General features: G+C 39.7%; 1 protein-coding gene across 1 annotated transcript; it reads right to left on the bottom strand.

The window, feature by feature from the left end:
• Window positions 1–589: 589 nt before the first annotated feature.
• On the bottom strand, window positions 590–6,915 carry LOC127655567 (DOMON domain-containing protein FRRS1L). The gene is made up of 5 exons (XM_052143464.1): window positions 6,544–6,915; window positions 5,672–5,756; window positions 4,155–4,293; window positions 3,821–4,067; window positions 590–2,827 (listed from the first exon to the last, which is right to left on the bottom strand). Exons 1-5 carry the CDS (start codon window positions 6,746–6,748, stop codon window positions 2,655–2,657), a joined length of 849 nt encoding a protein of 282 aa, XP_051999424.1. The 5' UTR covers window positions 6,749–6,915; the 3' UTR covers window positions 590–2,654.
• Window positions 6,916–24,035: the final 17,120 nt, after the last annotated feature.

The following is a 24,035-nucleotide window of genomic DNA, read 5'->3' as shown; positions in this document are numbered from 1 at the left end:
TGTTTCACCACTGTTTAAATGCACTATGCATCGCATCATTATTAATATTAAATGAAACAAATATCAATAAAATGAAAAAGTAAACTCTTCAGAAATCAAAATACCTTTTGAAACTTTATTCTAATTACCAAAGATTTAAATTGAAACTGTAGTGGAATACAGTTACTTATATTGTATTTTAAATACGTAATCCCGTTACATGTATTCCGTTACTCCCCAACCCTGCATATAGGTAACCTTAAAACTAATATATATTGACTAAAAGTAGCAAAACTTAAAGTAATTAATTCAGCTAAAATATTCCAGATACAATGCAGACATAAAACGCATGTTAATGCCATGTGTAAAGGGGGGCATTAATTTCTACAATGGCATTGGTAACTGAAAACTATTGCGTTATGCTGAATAATGCTGCACCCGTGCCCCTAGTTGTCAGTGTAAATCCAAGGCAACATAATCTTAAAAAAAAATAAAAAATACTGAATGCACCTTTAAAGTAAGATTAAAGTTCATTATATAAGAAATGTAAAATGTTTGAACAGGATTTTTGAAGTAGGGAAGCAAAGGGAATATAATTCAGATAGCTTTATTTAAAAGTGCAGTGTGTGTATATATTGTACCACCAAACACAGGCATCTTTGTTTTCAATTAGAGTGAGATTTCACAGTAAACTCGTCAGAATGTAAATAAGCTGCTAATGTTGCAGGAAGATAGTGTAAGTAAATTATGTTTAAAACACTCACGGCGCACAGTCCTTTACTATGCATACTCATTATTGCATATTCTAATACTGTCAATGTCATGGTTTCAAACGTATTTTAAAATATATCAATAACAACTTTATTATTTAATTTCATTAGCATATATTGTCTCCATTCACAAAGAATGCTATATGACATGATTAGCGCTGCCTGTACACATCAAAAGGAATTGTATCACTCCCTAAAGTATGCTTCCTCATATATAACCTTTAGGTAAATATAACAATACTCACTGAGCACTTTATTAGGAACACCTGTACAGCCACATATTTATGCGATTATCTAATCGGCCAATCTTGCGGGAGCAGTGCAATGCATAAAATCATGCAGATCTGGGTCAGGAGCTTCAGTTAATGTTCACGTCAACCATCAGTATGGGGGAAAAAGGTGATCTCTGTGATTTCGACCGTGGCATGATTGTTGGTGCCAGACAGGCTGGTTTGATCTCCTAGGATTTTCACACACAACAGAATTTACTCAGAATGGTACCAAAATCAAAAAACATCCATTGAGTGGCAGTTTTGCAAACGGAAATGCCTTGTTGATGAGAGAGGTCAACAGAGAATGGCCAGATTGGTTCGAGCAGCCAGAAAGGATATGGTAACTCAGATAACCACTCTGTACAATTGCAGTGAGCAGAATAGCATCTCAGAATGCAGAACATGTCAAATCTTTAACCAGATGGGCTACAACAGCAGAAGACCACGTCTATAACTTTATTAAGACCATAGTGTTCCTAATAAAGAGCTCAATGAGTGTAATTAAGACATTACAATTAAAAAAATACTTCAATCCCAATACCCAATCATACTTACATGGCACACTTCAATCTCATAAACAGATTATTAAAAGGGACATTTTAAAAGTTCTATAAATTATTAGATCAGACCAGATTTTGAGATCCAGATCTTTCTAGATAGGCAGCAACTTGGACCATTTTGAGTTTTGCAATGGTATGAATCCATATAGTCCTTGGAATAGAAAGTCTTTGATTCCTTGGTATGAAGACAAGATGATCTATCCTGTTCCTGGAGTGGTTCTAATCCAGTGAGGATTCTGTTCTTAATGGTCAAAATGGCTCAGATGAGGCTGGTTGGCTGGCATGCATTATCAAATACTGTGCTGGCATTACTGGGATAAATACACTCTAAATGGAAGGCAGTGATGGTGTATGAATATTGTGTGCATGTGTGTGTTTGAGCTGTTGAGCTGAGGGTCATTTATGTACTGCTGTTATTTGCGTAATCAATCACAGGAGTTAATTTACATCAGTTCAATGTTCAGTTTGAAATTCAAAGCCTTAATAAATGTTTAACTATATAGAACTATAATGTAGTGGAAGGCAGACAACTACAAACAGCAGAAAAACTCTACTGAGGTACTCTGCTGACACATATTTCCAACATATTTTTTAAATAGTAGGTCAATTCAATAGTAGAAGGCAGATTAATAGGGCATTGAACAATTCACCTCTCTGAAGAACTCTTTAGTGGGTTTTAGTGCACCATACTTCGGAGTATGTCATGATATGTGCCATTGCAAGCATCAGTTTAGCTCAAAGTTTCACATTTTGTAGGCTACCAACTACACATGACATATAATTTTGGGTTGCTTAATTCTTGTATCAAAATAATATCTGTATGCCTGACCCTCTCCCTTCTATGAATGAGTATCAACATTGCTGTAAATAAAATAAAATTAATCCATGGTCTTAATACTCGTGTACATAGGTTGAAGATGCTATATGATCACAATGCTCTTAGTCTTCTTATTAATTGCTGCTTGTTTCTAATACTATTACATTGGCACAGATATGTTAATGGTTGCTCCACGGTATGTTGTAGTCATTCTCTCCATCTATTTTCTCAGTGACATTGTTGCTGGTTGTAGTGGTTATGGTGTGCCCATTAGCAGGTAGAAAGTAAGAGCAACAATGAGAAGAAGGCAAAAGGGAGAGTTGAATGTCTGATAGGCTGTGGCAGGCATAAAAATGTCTTCATATTTATAGATGCTTATCATGCGATCTGACACCGGTGGTGAGTCAATGTCATGCCTTGTGATGGAACCTGAGATAATGGGAAGAGAAAAGAGAATGCAATCTGTGTAAAGAAGGCAATAATGGAACCATAATTTAGGTCAAATATTTTTTTAAAAATCCAGGTTAACACACATAACGTGATACAGTACATAATAGCTCTTTTTTAATCTGGGATTAGTCATACACATGAGGGTGAGTAAATGATAGAGAACTTACATTTTTGGGAAAATGATCCCTTTAAGCTCAATCTACAGCATTTGTTGCGTAATGTTTACCACAAAATATTTCTTAAAAAGAAAGAAATAAGAAGCTTAAAGGTGCACAAAGACACTAATTTTGTCTTTGTGCCATCTTGGACTTACACTGACACCTAGCGGCTTGGATGTGGCATAATTTAAAATGAATAGTTTTCAGGTTCCGATGCCGTTCTAGAAATTTAGTATTCACAGTGAACCATGATTACTTTAATCAATTAGTGAAAGTGTCAAATAACAGGACAGTTACTGAGATTAAGCAAGTAGTATTCGGATTGTCATGTGATTCTAACATGGCAGCCCCCATGTGCGGACCCTCTACATGTAAAATAAAACAGCTTTTACTGATATGATTGGAGTCTTCATTTTAATGTGAGTGGTCATGATTTCCTACATATATTGTGAAATAATAATTAATGTCTTTAGGAGTTAAATTTTTTAATAAGGACAAAAGGGATTCTTACAATTGAAGTAAACAGTACCAATTTTCTTTTAATAGTTTTTGATAATATTTTTGTTAAAGCTGTGTGTAAAAATGTGCATTAATTGACCTCTAAAGTTGTCTAAATCATAATGTTTGAGCATTTATTTTCCTGTGGCTATAGTTTTGAAACGGTGTGTATTTTAATGTTTTGTTAAGTGCCTTATTGAAGGTAGTCAACATTATGCCACAAATGCTTTAGAAAAGAGTTTAACTTGTACTCAATCCAGAACATTCCTCTAGCATGCATTGTTCCTGCAGTTTGCATGCATGTACAAACACTTACCTTGTATGGCAGGTCCCCAGGCAAACAGATAGTACCAGCTAAGGTGTAGGTCCACCAATGTCTCTTCACGTGCGACATGAAGAGGACGCTTGAAGCGGCAGGTGACACGGTTGTTTTCAAAGATGCCCTCCTCGTCCCGTGCTGGGTTTCTCTTGATTTCTTTGGCCCACTGGCCCACGTTATAGAAATGATGGATCCTTACACGCCCATTATCATCATGAACACAGCCCATAACATCATCCCCTCCCTAAAACCAAAATATGTTGATGTAATTTTTATTGTGCCATTGCACTGATTTTAAGACATAAACATTATAATGTTCACTCCCACTTACCATTTTTTTGTCAGAGGAAAAACCAACAGCGACCCAGCCATCAGTGTCTGCACTCATCTCATATTCCACATCTGTGCCAATGCGTCTGTAACTCAGGAAGTATTCACAGGTCTCTGCATCACAGCCTGGCTTCCCATATCTATATCAAGAGAAAAAGACAAACAAAATGAGGCAAAATTTTGACAATTAATTCATGTAAAAATTACCGCAAACACCAGAATAGCCAGAGTCATAGAATTGTACAAACCATTTAAACAGTTGATTCAGTATAAACGCAACACAAAATATGAATATTCTTCATGATGTGTATGTATGTCATGCAGAATTTTTTATTAGGTTGACTTGTCTGATTGACATTATTAACACTTGAACAGCATTGCAGGCTGCAGCTTGATACCGCATTACGCAGTTTGCTGAGCAAGACAGTAACCACATATTCAGGGCTGTAGGGGATTAAATTTAATAGTGTAAGAAAAACCCACAATGGTAGAACACTAATCTTAAAGGAATACTTCAGGTTCGTTACAAGTTAAACTCAATCAATAGCATTTGTGACATAATATGGATAACCACAAAAATTAAATAAGCAAAAATCTGGGTTCCAGTGAGGCACTTACATTGGCAGTGAATGTATCCAATTTATAAATGTTAAAATACTCACTGTTTCAAAAGTATAGCCACAAGACATAAACAATATGCGTGTTAACACGATTTTAGTGTGATGACATCACTAACTCGCCTTTTTTGTGTGAAGCTATAGCCAATTTCACAACTTATTTGCCATGTCGATGTAATGTCAACAAACCCTAAAACCTTAAAATGACTGTAAAAATGACAATTTGAGCAACTTTACAGCTCAAATATTACATGAGTTTTAACTGAAGAATTAATTTAAGTGTTTTTATAAAATTATAAGCTTCACATTTCTGCATTTAAACCCTCCTAATATTGGCAATTTTCACTTCCGTTGTAAGTGCTTCACTGTATGTTTTTTTTTAAAGAAAAGTAGGGACAAGTCGAAATCAATTATGCCACAAATGCTGTCGATTGATCTTAACATATATTGAACCCGGAATATTCCTTTAAACTGTTAGTTCACCCTAAAATGAAAATTCTGTCATCATTTACTCACACTCATGTTGTTCCAAACTTGTATGACTTTCTTTCTCAAGTGGAATACAGAAGGAGATGTTAGGCAGAATGACAGCCCTCAGTCACCATTCACTTTTCTTGAATGGAAAAAGATGTAATTAAAGTGAATGGTGACTGAGATGAACATACTGTCTAACATCTGCTTTACTCTTCAACTGAACAAAGTAAGTCGTGTGAGTTTGGAACAATATTAGGAAGAGTAAATGATGACAGAATTGTCATTTTTGGGTGAATATCCCATTAATAATGGGGGCAATAACAATGGTGGGACCCGGATACTGAGCAAAACTACTAGCTATGAATCTGACACCACAAGAGCCACTTGTTCATATAGCATAATTTAAAATTGTATTCCATTCACTCACCTGATGCATCCTTTGGTTATTCCACAGTCGATAACTTTGATTCGGGCGAATGGGTCCACAGGCGGTGCAGTTGGAAAGGGGTAACCTATGAGACATCAAAGAACAGTATGACTGATGCTTCAGATGTGTTTTGAATTTAGAAATCAATTTCTCCGGAGAGAAAGAGAGGGAATATTACATTTTCATAAAAACATTGATCACACAGTATACTGTTGCATGAATGAGGTAAAAACGTCACAAAACAGTCATATGGGTTCGGAAGGTCTTGAGGTTACCGGATGCGAGTTTCAAAGCCAAGCTCGCGGGGCGCTGACCGAGGTGCTGTTTCTGTGGCGCTCCGAGGAAAAACAATAGGCTACGCAAATCTCCAAAAACATAGGCCTACATTAAAAAGAGAGAATTAAGCCTCTTCCAAAACTATTGCTGATAATTATAAATGAGGGACTATCTACTTATTCTAATTAAAAGGCCTAATTATCAGGCGGTAAACATTCCTTAGATGTAGGCTATAGCCTACTTGGGGTTGTTCACACCGAACGATTTTTTTCGTCCGTTTGCGCTGTTTTTCCATTGTTTTTCTACGTAAACATCCGCTAGCTAGACGGACGTCTTTGACCGTTTTTTAGACGTCATGTCAAGTTAAAACGGAACGTCAACTTTTAAAAACGCGTCTGGAGACTCCTTTGTTTTGTTCTTTGCGCTGCGTCTATTATTATTTATTTTTAGCGCAATGAACTCGTTCGGTCTGAACAGCCCTAAAGACTGTTCGAGCAACTCCGATTAACAGAGAATGATGTATGAACATAATTAAAACAGCAGAGACGCATAAAAATGTATTCAAATTAAATGACACAAAAATTCTTCCTTCGTACCTTCGTCTGAGAGGTATCTGGACTCGAGGAATTCTGAGGCGAACGTGCTATAGGAATCTTTATGGGGTTCCTCGTGCCCTGGCTCTCCGTGATCTCCATGGCCGGCCCGCAGAACATTGTCATCGGTTGGGCTGGCTGAGCCTGCCAGCCACAGTGTCGGATCAAAAAGCACAAATATCTGCAGCAACGGATGCAGAAGAAACATGACTGGATGTGTTGAACCAATTCGATTTCGCTTATTGCACACGCTAAGAGACGGGGTTCTGGTTTACTAGTCGCATTACTATACTGATGCTGATAACATAGGCTATAACAAAATAAAGCTAATTAAATCGCGTTCATGATACGTTTCGGTTAGTCCGCGGGGGTGGCGGTGCTGAGGCGAGAGGGTAGGATACCACTAATGAATAGGGCTAAACCAATCCGCTCATGGTGAGATTTGTAACGGATAGTGATGTAGTTTGTTACGGCAATTTCTCTCACGTCAATATTAATTGCATTCGTGATTTTGCGAAATGCAGTTTTTCTTTGATTGTAAATTATTATACATTTTCTTTATATAGCGGACCATTATACAGTGATTTCACACATTATGTCTCCCCTTCTCTGCCCTAGTTTTCCTCGCCTCCCATGTCAATCGATAGAGATTGCCAGTATTGCCTTCAAATAACATCGCACTACGTGTGATCATGAATTACATTCACAGCTTAGAAATTATGCTCAATAATTAGCCATTTTTATAAATGCATTTGAATTCCCATGGGTATCCATAAACGTCTAACAGCCGGGTTAAATTAATATACCGGGCTTAATACAAGTTAAACTCATTCGAAAAGCATTTGTGGCATAATGTTGATTACCACAAAAATGTATTTTGACTTGCCCCTTCTTTAAAAAAATTAAATAAAAATAGCAATAACATGGATTTACAGTGAGGCACTAACAATGGAAGTGATTGTGGCCAATACTATTTCAAAAGTCTATAGCCACCAGACATAAACAATATGCATGTTAACGTGATTTAAATGTGATGAAATTGCTTCCTTTTCTGTGTAAAGTTATAGCCAATTTTACAACTTCCTTGCCATTTTCGATGTAATGTCAGCAAGCTCTAAAGACACTTAAATGACTGTAAAAGACGATTTAAACAACTTTACAGTTCAAATAATACATGAGGTTTAACAGAAGAATTTATGTAAGTGCTTTTATTAAATTATAAGATTCACATTTCTGCCTTTAAACCCTCCAGAAATTGGCCCCATTCACTTCCATTGTAAGTGCCTCACTGTAATCTCAATCTTTGCTCTTTTTTTAAGAAAAGCAGTGAGTCAAAATTATTTTTTGTGGTAATCAACATTATGCCACAAATGGTCGATTGAACTTAACCTGTATTGACCCTGGAATATTCCTTTACGTTTTTTTTTTTACTTATACACAACAGCAAATTACTATTCACTGAAAGAAGGAAAAAAAATGAAAGTCTGCTCCTGAACCTTAATACTTAACACCACAAAAAGTCCACACCACAATGTCCATCATCTTCTATAAGCATTTCAATTGGAAGTAGGGCATATATGTTTGTTTTTACACATATTAGGGCAAATTACTTTGTTTAATGTATTCAAACCATAGCTTTCGTGTATTTCATAACAAAACTGAATGCAAAATCAAGTTTCATTCATTGTAGTCACCTGGAAGTGTCCGTCCATCAATCACTAGATGGCAGTGTTTACTTTCTCAACAGAAAGAAGAGTCCGCCTGTGTGGCAATACATATTTAAGTTTTGATCAATAAACAGGTTGTAAACTGTATTCCACTACAGCTACAATTTAAATAATTGGTAATTAGAATACAGTTACATTCAAAAAGTATTTTGATTACTGAAGAAATTAATTTGCATTTTTTTGACATTTGTTTCATTTAATATTATATATAGCATTTGAACAGCGGTGAAACACTTTCTTATCACGTGTTACATTCATACAAGCAGACAGAGAAGTAAGTGTGTAGTAAGTTTGGAGCAGAATAAATAACAACTGTCAGCTTTACCCTAAACTAAAATGCTATTTCTAGCCATTTTACATGCACATGTTACCAGACATGATCATATTTCTTCATCAAGAAAATTCATGTTGGATCATAATTTCTTTTTTCTAGTAGGACCGTATAAAATCGTATTCTTGATAATAATTTTTGTATTGCTTTCCTGTAAATGTTTTTTTTTTAAATCCATCAATTAGATTGATCTTGTTTTAGAAACAACACCGCATAAGATATGTATATGTGATATGTTTTTCAGAGAATGTATTTTTAATGTGCATTTTATCTTACTGTAGGCTACTGATAGAGTTTTTATAGTCAAAACAAGTGAAAATATCTACCAGTGCTGAAGAAGTAATCCAAAGTATTTAGAATACGTTACTGACCTTGAATAATCTAATGGAATATGTTACAAATTACATTTTACAGTATGTATTCTGTAGTGGAATACATTTCAAAAGTAACCCTCCCAAACCTGTCAATGAAGAATGGAAATTTATGATTTTTGGAAATGTATAAAATATAAAAAAATATTAAACACACTATAATTTTGATACAATACAATATCAAAAGTATTATTTTTTAAATATTTTTTATTCTTACCTGTATTTTGCACCATAAATTCTGTCTTCTGTTTTAACTGAGGAAAACTACAAGTGAACAACCATAGGTATGTTTTTATATATTTCTATTTCTAAATGTGGACTTGCGTGCTCTGTAAAAAAAAAAAAAAAAAAGCAAAAAAAAAGTACATTCAAACTGCTTTTTAAGGAGCTGTTTCTACCTGATCTGACCCTTGAAAATTACTTAAATTAGTGTACCTAATGTGTTCCTGTTGATTCAGTCATGTACACTTTTTTTATTTGACATAACTAAAGCCCATTTATTTCCACATTATGTATTTTTAGGTTATCAAAACATTTTCACAATGTAGTTTTGTAGCAAATTTAGTTGATTTTTGACTATAAGCTTTTTCTTTGTCTGTTCCGACCACTTCAAAACTAGGTTACTGTAATGGCTTTGTTGTGCAACCCTCACATATAGGCTAATGTTTTCTAGATCTCCTGGTATGGTTCACTGGTGCACATTCATTCTGAGCTCTAAGCAATTGAACTCTATAGCTTCCTCAAGTGATCATCGGACTCTCTGTGGCAAGAAGTGGTTTGATGGAACGTAATCCAAGACTGCCACTAAAGCCACTAGAATCAGTAGCAAATTACCACCATAAGTGTGTACAAGTACAACCAACCACTACACTTACAGAAAAAAATAAACTGATATTTTTCTCAGCTGATTCTTAAGATGCTCCAGAGTTTGAAATAAAGAGCACACGAAGAGAGATCAGCCGGCTGGCTGAATTACAAAATGTATCAAAGATCTAGGATAGCACTTAAGAAATGCAGTGGCATGTCCATAATTGAAGCCCTGCAAAATGTTAAACACAAGACAACAGCTATATCAGAAACAGAGGCTAACAACTAAACCAATTTCTTCAAAAAGATCTCACTGCTGGGGCCTGGGTAGCTCAGCATGTATTGATGCTGACTTCCACACCTGGAGTCGTGAGTTTGAATCCAGGGCGTGCTGACTGACTCCAGTCAGGTCTCCTAAGCAACCAAATTGGCCCGGTTGCTAGAGAGGGTAGAGCCACATGGGGTAGCCTCCTCGTGGTCACGATTAGTGGTTCTCTCTTTCAATGTGGCAATTGATAAGTTGTGTGTGGGTCGTAGTGTGGATGCTGGGAGTCTCCGTGGTGTCATGCACAGCTAGCCACGTGATAAAATGCGAGCCATGGATTGACGGTCTCAGAAGCAGAGGCATCTGAGACTTGTCCTCCAACACCCGGATTGTGGTGAGTAACCTCGCCACCACAAGGACCTAATAAGTGGTGGGAATTGGGTATTCCAAATTGGGAGAAAAGGGGATAAAAAAAAAGCTCTCACTGCATAAGAGGCCATCAGCCGACTCATGAAAATCTGAAATTGAACAATACTGGACAAGTATATGGGAAAAGGACTCAAAAATAACAGCATTGCTTAGCAGCCAAAGCACCTAAGAGCATATCACTGAGATCATTAAAAAAAAACTTACCATCATTAAAGCAGCTATCCAAAAAACAGCTTACGAGTCTCCTCTCAAAGCAAAAAATATATATGAATGCATGTAATATTTGAGTATATTTGTGATTATATAGAATTAAATTATTAGGATTAGGGATTTCATATTCATATATTCACTTTTTTAATGAAATAGTGTAGTTGCAGGAATGGCACTACATTAAACCTAAACTTGCAGTTTAAAATTCATCCCTTCAAGGTGTCCACTTAAACCCTGGCACCTCTATCTCAACCTCTCTTATTTTCTCTGGATATAGCCAATTACCTACTGCTTAGCAGGACTATTAAAGTCTACCTGAACTGACATCAGCCTTAATAGCTCTATCCGATCAGCACACATATGCACTTCAGCATCTAGACATGCACACATACACACATGCATTCACATACTGAAGTTATACCAAGATTCCATCCTCCCCCATCAACCAAACCATCCCCCCTCCTGCCATCATACACACATGCATGATCTCTCTGTGTCTAATAGCCTTATCCAATTATGGCCACAGTGCTAGGGGAGAAAGGATGATGAGATCCCCTAACATGTTAATGAAGAACCTACGGCATACCTGCCTTATCTTAATAACTTAAAACACACACATACACCTGCTCACACTCACACAGCAATCTGCCAAATGTCAATTGTGTGTGTCCTGGGTATGAGTGTGTGATTGACACAGAGACAATGGCCGCCGGTCCCATTCATAAATGCAGAAGGGAGAGAGAAAGAGAGAACGAGAGAGAGAGAGAGAGAGAGAGAGAGAGAGAGAGAGAGAGAGAGAGAGTGGAAGAGTGAGACAAATGTATTCAAGTACTACAATTGGGACCATATGACCACTGAGTTTTTAAAACAAAAATGTATCTGCCATAAACGTAATAATTGCAAGCAACAAAAAAAAATCAACCACTAAGGTTTCAACAGGGAAAAATATCAATTTCACAAGAATTCATGCCATGTCAAGTTTGAACGCCAGGCCTTTTGTTATTTGTTGTATTCAGCTCTGTTCAGGCAAGTCACAGTTTCATGTCCAAGGCTATAGAGACAATGGGGTTCAAAATTCTAAATCCACATTGAGCAACTGGGATTCCAAATTTTATTTAAAGTTTTAGAATTTTGAAAAATTTAAAACATGGAAATGCTATGATGTCAAGTAACTATCTGCACTATTTCTAGGTCACTAAACAAAAAGGAAATTTGTAACATTTACCATTTGATCTCCTTGGTGCAAAAGCTCAGATTTCCTTGCTTCAATTGAGGAACACAAGATGCTCTTTGGAACGTTCTCAAATCATGGAGGGCTAACATGGATCATCAGGTTTCTTACAAACCTAAAAAGCATTACTCACCCTAATGTCATCTCATATATATATATATATATATATATATATATATATATATATATATATATATATATATATACAGTATATACTTTCTTTCTTCTGCTGAACACAAATGAAGAGCTTTTAGAAGAATATTCAACTGTAGGTCCACACATGCAAGTGAATGGGTACCAAAATGTTGAGGCTCCAAAAAGCATATAAATGCAGCATAAAAGTAATCCATAAGACTCCCGTGATTGTATATTGTATTGTATATTGTGTATTCTATATTGTGTGTACTGTACTGAAATACTGTATATAATTATCGTGTTGTGTAAGTATGTGTACATTTGATATGTAAATTGTGTTGTGTAAATATGTTGTTTATTGTAATTGGTATATGTCTCGTCACTGTCATGACTGCTATGTTGCTCGGAACTGCACACAAGAATTTCACCTACTGTTGCACTTGTGTACATGGTAGTGTGACAATAAAGTGATTTGATTTGATAAATCTATATCTTCAGATGATAAGTGTGGGTGAGAAACAGATCAATATTTCATTCCTTTTTAACATAAATTCTCTTCCCTGCCCAGTAGGTGGTGTGAATGAGTGTGAATCTCCAAAAACAAAAGAAGAAGAATGTGAAAGTTAAAGTGAAGATTAATAACAAAAATGGCATTAGGGTGAGTGAATGATGAGAGAACTTAATTTTTTTAGGTAAACTAACCCTTTAAATACAACTAAATAAGTTCGGATATTCAGGTACATTTTTCAATTCAACCTAGTTATGCTAATAATATACTTTTGATGTATTATGATATTATCATTTTTAATAATAATAATAATAATAATAATAATATATTATGTATTATTAAATTATTATTGTATTATAATTTGTAAACATTTTGTATTAAAAGGATAGTTCACCAAGAATATTTTGTAATCATTTACTCACCATTAACTCACCTTGTGCTTCCATAAAACACAGAAGGAGATGTTAGACAGAATGACAGCTTCTGTCACCATTCAGTTTCATTGTATGAAAAGGAGCAGACCAAACACTCTTGAAAATTACTTTTCTTGTGTTCCACGGAAGAAAGAATATCATATGCACATGGAACAACATGAGGGTTAGTAAATTACAAGATCATTTTTTATTTTTGGTTAAACTAACTGTTTAATTTAGGAAAATACATAATAGAAGCATTTTCACTAGTGGTCTCAGACTTTTGGACCCCACAGTATTTTATACATATGTAAATGGTAGTAGCATATACAGTATATGTATAGTAATGTATGTATAGTTTGAGTGCACACATACACTGAAATACTATATGCTTACTGACAGAATGAAAAAGGGCCCTATTATTCCTGAGAGAGCTTGTGTGTGTGAGGCTTCATCTTAACTTGTCAACAGTCCTTACATAATGACAGCAGAGCAAGCACTTGTGGCATACCCATCACTCTGTCCTTCACTTTGAGTCTAGTACACAGAGCAGACACACACATACATAGAGAGGGATCGATAGACGTCCGTGTTGCTTACCGAAAACAGCACTGTCTGGCGGGGCCTAATCTCTGCGAGTCTCCATTGTCCCCGGGAGCACATTATGGGCACGTGCCTGGTGTTAGCCCATTAATCTGGTGATGGTCTGATGTGTTATATTCCCTCTCCCTTTGTCTCCCACGGGAGAGAGTTGTGGTGATAGATTGAGCCCTGTGTGCCCCAAAAAGAGTGATCTTAATTTCTTTGTTTGAGGAAATAGAGATGGAGGATGAGCATTTGTAAGCTTTCTGTTTCTCTATTTCTCCATGGCTCTCCATCTCCTGTGCTCATTTGAAGTCTGGTCACAGATATCTCTCCTTTGTCTGACTGCCGCTTGATTGCTATTTGATCCTGGAGCATTCGCAGCATTTCTCTCTCATGCAATGTCTCTGTGAGCGATCTCCCTGTCAATCTGTTTGCTTTGCAGTATTTGGTTCTCCGATTATACAGATGTACTTGGCTAATCTGAATGGTTTGACAGAGGCTGTCAGAACACAAACTACAGCATGTTCCAATCAATAGCGTCATTAAATGTGAATTAGCACTTACTCAATCAAACTACACAGTTTAGCACCAATCTCGGTCATTTACCATGGTAACCCAGAGAGGCCATCGCTAACTGATGTGCAGATCTTTGTGGACCACAGCAGGGGCTGTCAATCACTCTCCTCTACCCTCAGGATGGATGAAATGGGGATGATGGGAGGGTAAAATAAGGAGTCGCCTTGGTCTCCTCCAACATATTTAATAACTCTGGGCGAGTTGCTAGAATGGAAAGACAGAGATTTTGTAACAGACTCTTAATGTTTCACAATTTATAGAGGTGAAGAGTGCAGTTTCTGCTCCATTAGAGTTTACAAATGGGATTTGCAAAAATAACTACATAAGTAAAATTTGTCAAGACATACTCTGATGTTGGCTTGACAAAGCCTTTAAATCAGTTCTAAAAGTTTAAAGTTTGAGGGTTATACAGACATTACAGTAAGACAAACAGCTAGCTAGCTAGGTATATAGCCACACGGATGGATGGACAGATGGACGGAGGGATAGATAGATTGTAGAAATATTGATTACGTTTGTTTACATTTTAATTTCTAAATATTTTAAATAGTCGTGGCCCATTAGAACATTCTGTCAATCTACAGTGGGTCAGTGAGTTTTGATCGCCACTCTTTGAAAACTGTAATTACGATCAGTTAGAAAAGTGGTACTGCATTGACTAGTTACAATTTGTAATTTTAGATTTTAGAAAAAACCCTAAACAAAGTTTGTAGAATAACAAGATGTTGACTTTGTCAAGTAGGTTTCCCAAACACTCTCCCCACCTGCCATTGCTTGGACAAAAAATAAAAATGCCAAACTAACGCAATTGGTTGTACCAATGTTTTTGTGTTGAACTGGTCAGGATGATCAAACAAACAAAGCAATTCTTTGATAATGCCACAGAGACACATTGTTTACACTTTTCAGGGGAATAAACCTGCAAATTATAGTTGTCTCTGCTTATTGGTTTTGGGTGGAACTATATTTTTGTCTGGCTAATGGCAGAGGAGGGGAGTATTCGGAAAAGCCATTTGAAAACAATAATTATTTTTGTAATTCTGTGTGGTGGCACTAGTGGTGTAGAAATTACTGGGAAAGTAGCTGGAATATGGAAAGTATTTTAACAAAGAAAAAAATTACTTTATAGTAATTTAAATAGCTTTAAAAGGATAGTTCACCCAAAAACGTTCCCTTATCATTTACTCTCCCTCATGCCATCCCAGATGTGTATGACTTTCTTTCTTCTGCAGAACACAAACAAAGATTTTTAGAAGAATATCTCAACTCTGTAGGCCCATACAATGCAAGTGAATGGTGACCAGAACTCCAAAAGCGCCAAAAAAAGAGATGAAGACTGCATTAAAATAATCAATGTGACTCCAGTGGTTAAATCAATGTCTTGTTTTAGCTGAGAACAGACCAAAATATAACAGTTTTTTTACTGTACATCTTGACATCTTTAGTCTCCTTTGCGATCAAGATTTCAAGCTGAATTACACTTCCTATAGCACCATCTAGCGCTCTGCGCATGCGTCAAGCACTAGGAAGTGTAATCGAGCTTGAAATCATGATTGTGCCTAGAGACTGCAATTACAAGATGCACAATGAAAAAGTTATATTTTGGTCTGTTCTCGCCTAAAACCAGTGGGATCACTTCAGAAGACATTATTTAAACCTCTGGATTACTTTATGTATTACTTTAATGCATCTCATTTTTGGAGCTTTTGGATGTCTGGTCACCATTCACATTGTATGGACCTACAGAGCTGAGATATTCTTCTAAAAAACTTAATTTGTGTTCTGCGGAAGAAAGAAAGTCATACACATCTGGAATGGCATGAGAGTGAGTAAATGATAAGTGAATTTTTATTTTTGGGTAAACTAACCCTTTAAATCCACAGTGTGATTGCTGAGTGATACTTGACTTGTTGATGTGTTGTTTGCTGAAATGCATGCATTTGTCTGGGGTGATCAGTGTGTCAAGATTAACACAAAGACAACGATCAGTCAACTCTTTCCATTTATGGATGCCATGTGTCAAGATTTACAGACAACTGGTTCCTCCTGGTTATTTCTTGGTGATGCAATCCACAGACCTCTTTCCAAACGTGTCAAGAGAAGAAACCCATTTTTTTTAAACTGAAAGATGTCGACAGATGAGTGAAGATCTGTCTAAGCAGGAAAAAGGATAATGATGAATGTATACATGATAGAATATAATTAAGCAATATCACACAAGAAAATCTGTTTTTGGAAAGAGGGGTCGTGTCTAAGGTCACGTCCACACTAATTCATATTCACATGAAAAATCAGTTTTCAGTTTCATAATGTCATCGTTTTCCAAAGTATGCATGAGAGCATTTTTCAAAATGCTCCATTTTCTGTGGATGAGGGGCAGAGTGAATTTTTTTTTTGAGTGGGGCATGTTCACCTACATTATAGACACAAATGGCCAGTTTCTTTGTTATTGTTATTTTATTTTTTTGTTCTAACAATTAAAACATTTCAAAAGAAGATAAATCAGGGTCTGGGTAGCTCAGCAAGTGAAGATGCTGACCACCACACCTGGAGTCTCAAGTTCGAATCCAGGGTGTGCTGAGTGACTCCAGTCAGGCTTCCTAAGCAACCAAATAGCCCGGATGCTAGGGTGGGTAGAGTCACACGAGGACTTAGAGTGCATTGGGATTTGGGCATTCCAAATTGAAGAGATAACAAATGCACAGACTTCAGTCCAAAGACTGTCTGAAACACAGACAAGGAGAATAATACAAACAGTAAAATGTTACAGTGCTGTTACATGAAATACTACATATGAGCAATCTTGGAACACTGCTTATCCAATCGAATTAGAGTACCTTATGTTGATAGTTTTAATCACGAACAAACAGCTACTGTATATAAAGCATGTCGATACCATAAGAACATTATTTTCTGTTACTGTTTCTGTTCTTGGATGCCATGAAAACGTTTTATACTAAGGAAAGTATACACCCAGCATGTACACAGTACACTGCAGTCGTGTGGCTGTATGTGGATTTGATATATTAGGATTGTAGATAGAAGCCCCCCGCTCTGCCCCATGGACAGATCCTTCTAATTAAAGACCATTTATGTTCTGTACTAACATCATTACAGACACTGATGAGGTTATCATTATCACTATGTTCCTGTATGTACACAGATAAAAAATCTACTGTCAGCGTGTTTGTTAATGTAATTCATGTAGATATGAAAATAACCTGCAGTTCCTGCTGTAATTGGTAATAAGTATAAAATGTGATGAATACATAACACACTACGTAATAACCACATAATGGGTAATAACACACATTATCCACTACACCTCTCTCTCCACTGTCCCTCCCTGAGAGCCCCACAAACAAGTCTTAATTCTCCAGTCTTCTGGATGACCCTTATTCAAAAGCTGCCAACCTGCCCTTCTCCGAGCACCACTCCTGAAATGGGGGTGCTCCAGCCGACTTCCATCCCCTTAAAACTATCTGTCTGGCGATCATAACACTAGTTTGGACCCAGTTTTTATGTGCTTATTCTATATATTGATGACATGTCCATCATTTAAAATACAGAGTCTGGGGCAAAATAACATTTGACTGCCCATTACCTCACACTTAATCTCTGAATCTTCAATCAAAATTCTTGGATCTTAACAAACCCGCAAAAGACATGGGTTGTGCTTCCATCTTCTGATTGATATCGCCAGCACGTGGGTGTGTCTTTAAGACCAAGTCTATACAACCTAGAGGGGGTCCAATAGATTATGTTAAATCCAATGTTAAATCTTGAATTGCATAAAGTGCACCCCTTGCATCTCTAGATGCAGATTTGATGTTTTTTAGAATACTAGCCCCAGTGTCTAGGAAGAGAAATCGGCCCGGGATTTTACATGGCAACTGTCCTTTTCTGCACATTGCTGCACGGTTTTGTGGTCCGTTCTGCATAAAACGGCGGCTCATTTGAGCTTATCATGGCCCATTCGGCATGTTTCGCAGCCAACCCACCGGCCTGCTCAGTTCTACCGATGGCAATTCCGCCCCTGATCGGCCCCAAAATGTGTCGGCCCACAGGGAAAATGCCCGGTATGCCAGATTACCAGTCCAGCCCTGACTAGCCCACACTCCCTCCTCCAATACCAAGTTTAAATCTTTCTCCCATACTCTCTTGATAGAAGTTAAAGCTCAATCCCCCAGACTCTGAATTAGCAGGGAGTAATACACTGATGCCTCACAACCTTTTCCAAAAGCAGTAATCACCACTTCCAGAGTGTCTGTCGCTTTAAGGGGGGTGTAAACTACTCCCAAAAACAGTACAGAGCAGGTAGCGCAGCTGTAAATATTTATAGAACTGAGATCTTGAAATTTTCCATGGATCTCAACACTCCACTCACATATAGGTCACCTAGTGTAGTAACCCTCACATTCCACTCTGACCAGCAAAAAGGGGACTTATTAATACTTAATTTGGGGTTCAGTCATATGCTCGATGCAACATTTAAATAAATTTCTGAATTAAACATTGACTAGACTGGCTGCGATCAGCTCCGGTGGTCGGGTCAGAGCCGGAATGTGCCGCAGAAGCACCTGGTGTAATCTAGGCGCAATTGAATGAGCAATTTAAGTCAGATTGTCAGATTCATCAGCCAATCAGATTGATTTATTTGTTCTTGGTGGGTGTGATCTTTAGGATATGTTCCGGTCTAGGCCTTCTTGCTGGCCTTGAGTGACGCAATCACGCTTTAAGTGATGTACATAAGACATCTCTTAGGAGACATCTCTGGGGGAGTAGAGCGCACGTCATCACCCGGCCAGCTGTTGTCACCCTATTACCAAATTCTACATGTTCAGACCTGTCAAAACACGGACGAAACCGGAGATTGTAAGACTTCGTGAAGTAGGAACCTTGGGCACGTAGACATAGAATTTGCCAGGGAGGTGCTGTCGTGAGGAGTGTGAGATCTGAGAACCAAGTCCAAGTGGGCCTGTAGGGGGCCACGAGAATGACTTGTTCCTCGTCCTCCCTGACATTGCACAGGACTTGTGCAAGTAGGCTTACTGGGGGAAATGCGTACTTGCGCAGCCCCCGGGGCCAGTTGTGCGCCAACGCGTCTGTGTTGAGGGGGGCTTCCATCAGAGAGTACCAGAGCAGGCAGTATCTCGGGAGGTGCACAGATCTACCTGTGCTGTGCCAAACCAAGCCCAAATCAGCTGGACCATCTGAGGGTGGAGGTTCCACTCTCCGCTGAGCATTACCTGTCGTGACAGCGTGTCCGCTGTGGCATTTAGGTTGCCCGGGATATGAGTGGCGTGTAGCGACCTCAGTCAGTGCTAATGCTTCTTTATTAAAAGTTACTCTTTGGAACTCTTCATCTTTGGCCTCCTGTGTCTCTTTCTGTCTTAAGAGAGAAAAATCACTCAGCTCAAACATTCTTGGCATAGTGAGCAGAATAAAAGAAAGTGAACTGAGGGAATCTGGGAAGAATTCACACTGAAAGACAGGAGATGGCGGGCGAGTTGGGACATGCGACGAGAGTGAACGCCGCCCTAGCAATTTATATACCCTACTGTCGCTGTGTTGTTTGAATGAATCAACACGTGTTTGCCACACATAAATGGCAGAAATCTGTGCAGGGCAAGAAGTACAGCCAGCAGCTCTAGGCAGTTGATGTGCCAACCCAGCCGGGGCCCCAACCAGGAGCCAGCGACTGAGTGTCCATTGCACACAGCACCCCAGCCCAACTGGGAGGCGTCCATAGTAACTATGACACTTCTGGACACCTGCTGTAGGGGTACTCCTGCCCATAGAAAACAGAGGTCTGTCCAAGGGCTGAATAAGTGACGGCAGGAAGGGGTGAGGGTCACACGGTATGTGCCGCAGCGCCATGCCCATCTCGGGACTCGAGTTTGAAGTCAGTACTGAAGGGGTCTCATATGCATCAACCCGAACGGCGTGACCATCGCTGAGGATGCCATATGCCCAAGGAGCCTCTGAAATTGTTTCAGTGGAACCGCTGTGCCCGGTCTGAACGTACTCAGGCAGTTCAGCATCATCTGTCATTGAGACTGAGTCTAACTCCATGCCGAGAATAGAGATACTCTGAACCGGGGAGAGCTTGCTCTTTCCAGTTGACCCGAATCTATAAACTGCTGAGGTGCATGAGCACCAGGTCCCTGTGTGCACAGAGCAACTGTCGAGAGTGTGCTAAGATTAGCCAGTCATAGAGGTAGTCGAGTATACAAATACCCACAGCCCTTAATGGGGAAAGAGATGCCTCTGCGACTTTCGTGAAGACACAAGGGGACAGGGACAGACCAAAGGGGAGGACCTTGTACTGATACACCTGGCCATCGAAAGCGGACCGTAGAAAGGGTCTGTGATGGGGTAATATTGAGACGTGAAAGTACACATCCTTCAGTTCTACCGCCACAAACCAATCTTGATGCCGGGCACATGACAGAATAAGTTTCTGCATCAGCATCTTGATCGGGAGTCCGGTTCAGAACTCGAAGGTCCAAGATGCCGCAACCGCAACCTTTCTTGGGTACGATGAAGTAAGGGCTGTAGAAACCCTTTTCCATCTTGGCTGAAGGGACAGGCTCTATCGCGTCCTTGCGCAAAATGGTTACAATCTCCACACGCAGGGTGGAGGAGTTTTTGCCCTGCACTGAGTTAAAGCAAATGCTGCTAAAACGGGGATGACGCCTGGTGAACTGAATTGTGTAGCCGAGTCGGATGGTCCTGGCCAGCCACCACGACGGGTTGGAAAGCGTAAGCCACGCATCCTAGCTCCGGGCAAGGGGCACTAAAAGGACAATCACATGTGACATACTTGGAGATGGGGCCTCGTTGTGGGGGGAGCGTTGCTTCATCCTGAGGTGGTTGTGCTGAGGAGAGCACTTACCTTGCTCCGTGTACCCGGCCTGGGATGAGTAGGTTACTGAGGAGGAGGTTGTGTAGCGACTACCTCTAGATTCGTCACCACCTGCAAGCATGAGGCGTGGGTGTTGCAGTTGGGTACGTGAAAGCGGTAGGGTCCGCATCTGCCCGGCTGCAGGTGCTCGTTGTCTGTTCTCCGTGAGAACGGCAGTTTTGGGCACCAGCTAAGTAACCCAGGGAGTGAGGAAACTGTTCTTTTTTTGACAATGTGGGTACCACTGCCCGTCAGGGGTGCGGAAAACAAAGAAAAGGAACAAAATATTCTCCATCTGGCCCTCTACCAGGGGATGGAGTGGTCTGAGCTCAGTGGCATATGTCTCTCTCACTGGGTTGCCAATCTCAGGAGTTTTTGGGGGCCTTCCGGGTCCGGGAGGAGGTCCGTGAGACAGGGGGCGTCCCCACCGGCAGGGAGCTCTATGCTGGGGCTGAGAGCTGGGCCCGGGCTCAGGGGAGCCTCCTGGGGTTTTACCACTGCAGGGGTACGCCCTCGGTGACAGACGGGGTGCGGTATCTTGAGCCTCGGCAGGGCAAGATGTGTTGGATGGCCTCTGTCTGCTTCTTCACTGCCAAGAACTGCTGGGACAAGTCCTCTACAGTGTCGCAGAATAGGCTGATCTGAGAGATGAGGCGTTGAGAATGTGTGCCTTGTCAGGGTCTCGCATCTCAACCAGATTCAGCCACAGATGACGTTCCTGGACCATGAGGGTGGCCATCACCTGTCCTTTGTGGCCCGGAGGGCGAGGTTGGTTGCCAAGCGCAGTTCCTGCAGCACATCAGGATCAGGACAATCCAAGTGCAGATCTCATAGTGCCTTGGCCTGGTGGATTTACAGGCCTTGGAGGGGAGTGATGGTAGATTCCACCAGGTGGCGGCGTTTTGCGTGCACCGGTGTACCACCACAGCCTTATCCACCTGAGGGAGTTCCATGTATCCGTGGTCTGCCACACCATAAATATTAGTGAGAGTGGACGAGCGAGGAAGTCTGTTTCGGCAGTAAAAGGTGCCCTCCACAACCTTTTCAACTCATCGTGCACCTCCGGTAAGAAAGGAACTGTGTGTGTGTGTGTGTGGGGGGTGGCTGTGAGTGGCGGCATGTGCCAACACTCGCGGCGGCCCGGGCAAGATCAAACTGGGTGGGTATGCCCGAAGGCACCTGCCCGGTTGAGTCCTCAGCGTTGGAGTCCGCCATGATGCTCTCCGATGCAGCAGCGAAACTCTCATCCAGCTTGGGGGGTCCGAAAGTGATATCAGACTGTCCGTAAGGCGATCCGGTCTCATCTCGGACCCGGTTGGAGACAGATGAGCATGCTGGGGAACGGGTAGTCCACTGGGTTTTACCCGGCAAAACTGCAACCGTTGCCCCCAGCGCCAGACTCGCTGGCCCCATACCTGTGAGAAGAAGTTGTGATTGCTGGAGAGGGTTTTCCCCGGAAGAAGGAAAGCTGCGACCGCAATGTTGCCATGGTCATGTTCTCAAAACCCCCCTCTCTCAACCACTTTTTGCTAATTTTGATAGAGAGAGAAGAAATGTTGCCATGGTCATGTTCTCACAACCCCCCTCTCTCAACCACTTTTTGCTAATTTTGACAGAGAGAGAAGAAACTAAGTAAAACCGTCAGCAACTCACACACTGTAGGCACCATAGACGTCGTTAACCATTCAGCTACACCAGTTCCTCAGTACCACAGGGTGTTTGTGGCTTTGTGTGTGAATTCTTCCCAGATTCCCTCAGTTAACTTTCTTCTATTCTGCTGACTATGCCAAGAATGTTGGAGCAGAGTGTTTTTTTCTCTTAAGACAGAAAGAGACACAGGAGGCCGAGGATGAAGGGTTCCAAAGAGTAACTTTTATTAAAGCAGTATTAGCACTCAAGCATGCATCAGTTGATACACAACGAAGAGAAGAAAAGAAGAAGAAAATCTGCAAAACAACAGCTGTACTTTTTACCCTCTAAATGGGTCACGAGTGTAACCACACAAGTCATAAGATATGTCTGTTTGCACACTTTGTCCCTTATTGGAGAACCACAAGTTTCCACACCTCACTTACCTGAGGCAAACACACACAGAGAATGTAATAAAAAGGGCAATGCAAAGTAATAAGAAAACATGTATTAATATATTGATTATAGATCCCACATATGGGTTAGAAACAGATCAATATTTAAGTCTTTTTTTACTATAAATCTCCACATTCACTTTCACAGTCTTGTTATTTTATTTTTGGTGATTCACATTCTTCGTGCATATTGCTAGAGAGGAGAATTTATAGGAAAAAAAAAAAGACTTAAATATTGATCTGTTTCTTACCCACACATATAATATAATTTCTGAAGACATGTGCTGCGTCTGAAACCCCGTACTGTCACAGTATGTACTGTATTTGATGAAGGACACACTTATCTGCCAGCAAAACAGTATATTCTTTTAGGTGTGCATGCAAGTATAATAGATTTCAGACATTCTTCATCCGGGGAAGTTGGCATCGTCTCGTGATCTGAATTAATGACGTATTAACAAAAACGCAAAAACGATCTACTTTGGTTTTGTTAAACAAGCACCATTCAAGCACAAGGGACAGTTCTCTTGGTATATATAGCACTTAAAGTTGAGAAAAGACATCCGCCTTGAGATAGTGTTTTGAATGTGACGTCGCCTCAGCTCCCGAGGGATTATGGGATTGTTAATATCCAGTCAATCTACACTTCAAAATCTCGCCGGAAATACTAGGCCATCCTGGTAGTTCTCACATACTACTTCGTGAATACTGTGGATTCGGACATATTACTTCATTGTCATACTGATTTAGGCCTAGAAGTATGGATATTAGGACGCTAGCTTAAATTTTTGAAACCATTCTCTTCCATTGAATGGGCCTACAGAGCTGAAATATTCTTCTAAATATCTTTATTTGTGTTCAGCAGAAGAAAGAAACTCATACACATCTGGAATGGGTGAGAATTTACATTTTGGTG

Source organism: Xyrauchen texanus, chromosome 15 (genome assembly GCF_025860055.1).
Source record: "Xyrauchen texanus isolate HMW12.3.18 chromosome 15, RBS_HiC_50CHRs, whole genome shotgun sequence".
Lineage (NCBI taxonomy): Eukaryota > Metazoa > Chordata > Actinopteri > Cypriniformes > Catostomidae > Xyrauchen > Xyrauchen texanus.
The sequence above is the reverse complement of the archived record's forward strand: the minus strand, read 5'-3'. Positions and strand labels throughout refer to the sequence as shown.